This window comes from Pollachius pollachius (genome assembly GCF_949987615.1).
Source record: "Pollachius pollachius genome assembly, chromosome: 12".
In the NCBI taxonomy this organism is placed as follows: domain Eukaryota; kingdom Metazoa; phylum Chordata; class Actinopteri; order Gadiformes; family Gadidae; genus Pollachius; species Pollachius pollachius.
In genome coordinates, this window is record NC_136945.1 from 17,316,184 (window position 1) to 17,323,683 (window position 7,500).

The 7,500-nt window shown below is 47.4% G+C and overlaps 1 protein-coding gene across 1 annotated transcript in view; it reads left to right on the top strand.

Annotated features, from left to right (window-relative positions):
* magi3b (membrane associated guanylate kinase, WW and PDZ domain containing 3b) overlaps positions 1-7,500 on the top strand; it is a 139,659-nt gene that overhangs the window by 88,315 nt on the left and 43,844 nt on the right. Inside the window, 1 exon segment of the mRNA XM_079748271.1 lies at positions 2,356-2,475. Coding sequence (XP_079604397.1) covers positions 2,356-2,475 — 120 coding nt within the window.

Genomic DNA, 7,500 nt, shown 5'->3' on the forward strand with positions numbered 1-7,500 from the left:
TTATACCATTCCAACCATTGTCTGGCATGGTCAGAGGACTGCGGTGAGGGTGCTCTGTGACACCCCCGATAGTGCTTTGGTGCCTGGGGGTGGGGGTGGGTTGGGCAGAGAGTGCTGTTTGGCAGGTACACAGCTCTGCCCATAGTAATTGGGCTACTGGGGACATTTTTCTGGGAACCTAAGCGAGTGCCCGGACGGGCTGACGAGCCAGTAATGAGGAGAATACCCCAGACAGGATCCTCACACCGTGAACTCCTTCTGGTCGCACAAACCACCCTATCAAGGACCCCCCCCCCCCCGTGCAATGACGTTAATATATGAATGGGTGTTTTTTCTTTCTCTGTGTGTCGATGCTGCTAGGCAAACCCCTTGTCAAACACAAATAAGGAAGGAATACAGCGACAGGAAGTGACAATGTGAGATTGGGTTGGGTCAGAGAAAGAAGTCGTGACGTAAGGTTTACAAGGACTGTGGCGTCCTCTTAAACCACCGACGTGTGTTGGTGTGTGTGTCATTTAGAGGGACGTGTATTGGTGTGTGTGTGGTTTACAGGGACGTGTGTAGGTGTGTGTGCTGGTGTGTGTGTGCGATTTAGAGGGACCTGTGTTGGTGTGTGGGTGTGTGATTGCTATTCAGCGGGACGTCTGTTGGTGTGTGTGTCGATGTGTGTGTGTGTGATTTAGAGGGACGTGTGTTGGTGTGTGTTGGTGTGTGTGTGTGATTCAGAGGGACATGTGTTATGTGTATATATGTGTGTCTGTGTGTGATCAAGAGGCACGTGTTTTGGCACGCGTGTTGGTGTGTGTTGGTATGTGTGTGCTATCCAGAGGGACGTGTGTTGGTGAGTGCGTTGGTACGTATGTTGGCATGTGATTTCGAGGGACTCAGTCACCACTCGGTTCTCCTCCCAGAGGGCTGCGACACCTCGGGCCGCCCCTCCTGTATTCAACCAAGAGATGCGGTCCGCGTCTTAGCGCTAATGTAATCCTTTCACTGGCTGCACGTGTCCCGGAGACATCCGTCCATCGCGCTCCATTACGTCGGCCTGGAAATAATGGACCGCAGAGCACTGGAGGTTGCTCACTGGCTCGCTGTTTATTTACTCTATTGGATTGTGTGCATTGGGCGAGGCAAGGGTAAATACAGAGGAGGAGGAGGACAACACCATCTGTGCTATAGTAACTCCGCACCGCTATAGTTTACCCGGTAGCCTTGTGGATAGAAGAACACATAAATACTGTATACACAGCTGAATGCAAACACTGACACGCGTACGCACTAGCGGTCACGCACACATAAACGCACGTGCATGACCAGACACACATACCGATGGAAATACATGAATACACGCACGCGCACACAGATTTTGACGCACACCCAGGCACGCAAACAAATGGAAATACATTAATACACAATATACAGTAAGTAACAGAGATTGGCACACACACACACACACACACAAATAAAGTGGGACACACGTTAATACAATCACGTAATACATAGCTAGGCACACACACACACACACACACACACACACATACCAATGGAAATACATTTATACACTCACGTAATACATAGCTAGGCAAACACACACACACACACACACACACACACACACACACACACATAAATACAGTAGGTCACGCATTAATATACACTCAGGTTGCATATATCACACTGAGGCACACACGCTTAGGTGCACCCCGCTCGCGTACATCATACATGTACATATTTAAACGCACACACACACATCAGCAGCCATGTCGCAGCGGGAAGCGGTTTCCAAGCCTGCCAGCCAGTGAAGGGTACGTCATCAATTAAACACTGCAAGAAAATACATTGGAGCCCTTTTGCTGGGACTATTACTCATAACGCGCTCACAAGAGGCCTTTAATGCATTTGTTTCAAAACCACCGCCATGCGGAACAAATCCATAGCCCCTTTCGCACACGCAGTCTATCCCAGATTTGTTCCGGAACATTCCCTGCATGGGGTCATGTGTGAATGGGAACAGCGATCGACATGCTGTAGTATCTGTCCGTACCGCGCCAACTAACCACCTCAAGACATGGTAACATTTCCAGAGCACTGCCGGGTCCGGATGTGTGAATGCAGCCGGTAAACCTTGTTAGGATGCTGACAGCGATGTGTGAATCTGGCAGGTTACCTCCCTTCTTTTGTTTTCCAACAAGCTCCCCTTTTTTTTACAAGAACGGGCTGGAAGCTAAATTGAAAATGGCGATGGAGAATACGCTGTGTCTCTCCACACGGCGAGCAGTAGCACTAGGGGAGCGGAGTGTTTCTGTGTTTGTGTTGGAGCTGCGTGGTGACCGGGTGTCTGTTTGGGGTCCCCAGGCACCACGAGGCTGCCCCGGGACGGAGAGGTGCCGGGCGTGGACTACAACTTCATCGGCCTGGGAGACTTCCGCATCCTGGAGGAGAGCGGTCTGCTGCTGGAGAGCGGCACCTACGATGGTAGGGAGAGCCTCCATGGCAACCATGGAGTGTGTGTGTGTGTGTGTGTGTGTGTGTGTGTGTGTGTGTGTGTGTGTGTGTGTGTGTGTGTGTGTGTGTGTGTGTATTTGTGTGTGTGTGTGCAAATATCTATGTGTATTTTATTTCATTAAGATATTTATGTGTGCGTTTTTCTGTGTTAGTGTGTCTGTGTGAGTTTAGAGTACTCACATCTGTGTCTATTTCTGTATCTCGATTTTTAGGTGTACAGGTGTACAGGTGTGTGTATGTTTGTGTCTGGGTGGACTCATATCTGTGTCTATTTCTGTATCTCGATTTTTAGGTGTACAGGTGTGTGTGTGTGTGTGTGTGTCTGGGTGGACTCATATCTGTGTCTATTTCTGTACCTATATCTATACGTGTACAGCTGTGTCTGTGTTTACTCAAATCTCTGTCTATTTCTGTATCTATATCTATACGTGTACAGCTGTGTCTGTGTGTACTCAAATCTCTGTCTATTTCTGTATCTAGATTTTTACGTGTACAGGTGTGTGTGTGTGTGTGTGTGTGTGTGTGTGTGTGTGTGTGTGTTTACTGGGCTGGAAGAACTACTAGGTACCTTAGGCAAACACTAGAGTCTGGTGCGTGCGGTCAGGCCCAAACCACACGAATGAAGAGGTCCCACTGCAAACGCGCTCGCCAAGTTATCCCTGGTCTTGCGTGCGCATTGAATATTATAAAACCAATCAGGAAATGTTCAAAGGCGCCTGTACAGGTGTTTCATCCGACGTGTGCGTGCGTGTGTGTGTGTGTGTGTGTGTGTGTGTTTATGTGTGTGTTGTGTCCATGTTCTTTTTACTTACGTTTTTTAACATTGTGTATTTATGTCCTCTTGTGTGTGTGCTTAAGGGAATGACTTGTCCTTGTATGTATCTTGGTGTGTGTGTGTGTGTATTGTGTGTGTTTGTGTGTTTGTGAATGAACACGCATTATGTCTTCAGAGAGATTTACAGTGCTGTCTGTAGTGGAGTGATGGCGTGTTCAATAGGGTCTTTGTTAGCTCCAGTTTATTGGAACACTCCATGATGATGGCTATCGATCTGTAGGACGTGATTAGACACTTGTTGGAAGTGACATTCCTATAGATAGGCAACGATGTGGAGCCTGGGCCTAGCATAGCCGGGTCACAGCCTAGCTTTGGATAGCCTAGCTGGGATGTGGCTTAGCCCGGAACTAGCATAACCTGGACCTAGCGTAGCCTAGGCCTTAGCGTAGCCTAGGCCTTAGCGTAGCCTGGAAATAGCGTAGCCTGGCCCTAGCATAGCCTGAGCCTAGCATAGCATTGCCTGGCCTAAGCACACACTAGACATAGAGCAGCCTAGCCATGGTGAAGCCAGGCCTTGCAATTGGCTGGCCTTAGTATAGCTTATTCCTAGTCTAGCCCTAACGTTGCCTGGTCAAAGCATTGCATCGACTTAGCCTAACCTGTTCCTAGCATAGCCTTGCTTTAGTATAGCCCATAATATATGTTTGCAGGATTACACCACAAAACTCTCTAAACTGCAAGAGATAGGGTTATTTGAACTTTGGACTTTGTGATCTTTGTGAACATCAATATATGCTTTATATTTTATTCATAGGCGAAGAGGCTTTTTCACAGCCAACATATATTTGTAAGTCTGTGTGTGTATGTTTCCCCTTCCTTTTTCTGCCGTATGTGTTTGAATCAATGCCTTTTCCAAGGTTGCAGATGAATAATCATGACTTAAACAATACATATCGTGATATAGACTAGAATATAGACTACACCGATACTCACCAGTACAAACAACACAGGCTAGAGAGGAGCAGAGGCCAGGATAGTACAGAACAGGGCCTGGGGGGCCTACCAGCCGGCAGCCATATAGTCGCTCTTCATTTGTAGTTGTGTTGCATTCTGTTAGGAAGACTAACCTCTCTACACTTAGTATACACACACACACATACACGCACGCGCACACATACACACACACACGCAGAGGTGTGTACAGGAGCTCCTAGCTTGCTGTCGCAGCAGGATATTGCACAGCTCCTGGGCCCACCGGGACTTCTCTAATGTCGTTTTTCTTAAAAAGGTATTTATCCTTCTGCCAAGTTTTATTTTCCACTCACATTATTGAGCGACCTCTCTGCATAAGCGCTGCTCAGCTACCACAGCATTCGGTGATGTACGCGGGGTGGGGGGGGCGGGTAAACACTCCCACTGACAGGCTGTCAGGGGGTTGGGTACACAGGGCGGGCGTGTTGATTACCCCCGTAGCTTTGCAGATAGGTATTCTGTGAGGGCAATTGGGTGTTTTGGATGTGATGTGTGTTTCTTCTGTTCAACATGAAAATCAATGTGTTACTGATCTTAACCTGAACAAAAACTTAAGCTAAACAATTTTTTTCATGTAAATGGACTAACATAATTTTGTATTGGGGGACAGTAGCTCAGGAGGTAGAGCGGGTTGACTGGTGACCGGAAGGTTGCTAGTTCAACCCCGGCTCCTCCGAGTGCCGAGGTGTCCCTGAGCAAGGCACCTCATCCTTTACTGCTCCTGACGAGCTGGCTGTCAGCCTGCGTGGTTGACTGTGCCGTCGGTGTGTGAATGAAGCTTAATCCCTAATCTTTTTATTTTATGTAACATTGATTACATTCTATAACATTATACAATAACTCTATGCCAAACTGTGTGTTCACCCTTGCCTTGTCGTAAAAAATTCCCTGCTCAGAATGACCGTATTTTACTGCCTGAAAATAAACAACGCATCCAATCTAATTGCTAGATACTTCGGTGCATTAGAACTAAAATTCAAATGTTTTAAAACCTAAACAACTCTTTTCCGGTCTCTATCTTAACCTTTGACTCTGAACACTACAGACCAAAATTACAGATTTTGTAACTGCTTGTAATGATGCTAACACATCGCTCTGTATAATCTCCACTTAAGTGAAATATTGCCCCGCCCACTCTGGTGAAATATGACCACACTTGCTCTGGTGAAAGTCTCGGTTAAAGGGCCTCTCTTCTAGATCTGATATCAGAGGCTCTGGTCCACATCAGCGCAGCCAATCAGATCCCCCCTCTTGGGTAACCCCCACATGTGTGCCATGACCAGGGACTCGCAGAGGAGGACTGCTTTCACACCACTGATTACAGTATTGATATGATAATCTGCTGCTCAATTTAGACCCCTAGTTTTACCCCGCAGACCTCCACCTGCTATAGGGAGGGATTTCTCTCTAAGTGTTTGGTAGAGCGACCTCTGCCCACACACTCTCTCTCTCTCTTTGGCTCTCCTCTTCACACTTCCAGGAGGCATTAAAAGATAAAGTCTGAATCCTCCACTGGAGAATAAGTGTCCTATAAAGCTCAACCCTCACTTCTTTGAGGGGCATTTGCGTTTGTCTGTGGGTGTGTGTGTGTGTGTGTGTGTGTGTGTGTGTGTGTGTGTGCGCGTGCATGTGTGTGTGCCTGTCATTGTGTGTGTGTTTAAGCACACGTGTGTCTGTTTTTGTGTGTTTTTGTATGTGTGGGCGTGTATGTGTGTGTCAATGCTACTGTGTGTGTGTGTGTGTGTGTGTGTGTGTGTGTGTGTATGTGTTTGTGTGTGTCCATGCCGCTGTGTGCGTGTCCGTGTGTGTCTGCCTGTGTGTGTGTGTGTGGGTGTGGGTTCTGTGGCCCCATACCTTGGCTTAAATCCGAGACTCAGGTAGGCATGGATATGGTTATTAATATGCAGTCAAACACACATACACACACACACCAAAAAAGACACACACACACAAAAACACACACGTGCAGTGCAGCTGCCACTGTGGGATGAGGAAGAGGAACAGGATGAAGGAGCTGTCATGACGCCCACCTGCCTCTCCGAAGCACCTACTGGATACAGACACAGGGCGAGAGACATAGAGATATGGTGGGATGCCTAGAGAGAGAGGGAGAGAGAGAAAGAGAGAGAGAGAGAGAGAGAGAGAAATATACAGAGCGAGAGACCTTGAGAGAGAGACATACATGAAGAGTTACAAAGAGAGAGAAGGGGTGACAGAGTGGGTGGAGCAGGATGGGGTAGCGGGAAAGGGGACGGAGAGATAAATATAGAGCGACAGGAGAGGAGAGAGATAAAAAGAGAGATAGATAATGACAGGAGAGGCGAAGAGGAAGCTGAAGCGAGAGAGAACGGCTGGAGATAAAGGGAGGGGATGGAGCCGCAGAGAGGGAGGAGAGCGATTAACAGCGAGGGAGAGCGAGAGAGATAGGCAGAGAGGATAGAGAGCAAAGAGGGCTAAAGAGTTGATTTAGAGGTACTCTGAGCTGTCTTAGCGCCCACTGGAGCAACAGCCAAGCTGCTCAGAGAGAGAGAGAGAGAGAGAGAGAGAGAGAGAGAGAGACAGAGAGAGAGAGATTGAGAGAGAGAGAGAGCGCCCGCTTTTGACCTCTTGTGTGGAAGAGCTTCCAGCCACTGTAAGACCCAGGCCCCCCCGACCTAAGGAAAAAATGAAACCCCTGATATTAGCTGTCAGCGCCTCCCAACACCACTCCCAAAAAACGGAGCTAAAAAAATCATTGGACAAATATGCCGTGAAATCAGTGGTATAAGGACCAGTGGTTTCTGAGCACTAGTGAACTCTGGGGGGAAAAGCTGCCAGAAATCGGATCTAGAAATGGGATTAACTCCACGCACGTGTACTTTAAGTAGCGGCTTATCCCGCTCTTATTATTTCTCTCTTATTTACGGTGCCGCTACTGTTTTTAATTTTTTTATATATTTATTTCAAGACACAAACAGTTTGTGCGTTGGGAGGGTAATTGAGATCTGGCCTACAAAACAAAGGCGTGCGCTGTTACTTTGGTGAGCTAAATATGTATTAGGTTCATTGCACCGCGCTAGCTTAAGTGTGCCATATAAACTCAAGGTCTCGCACTAATAGGGTGCTTAGCTAATCTAAACGCTCCTGCTAATAGTCCCAAATGACTGGATGGAATGCCTATTATCATTACTGACATTATTTTCAGTAAA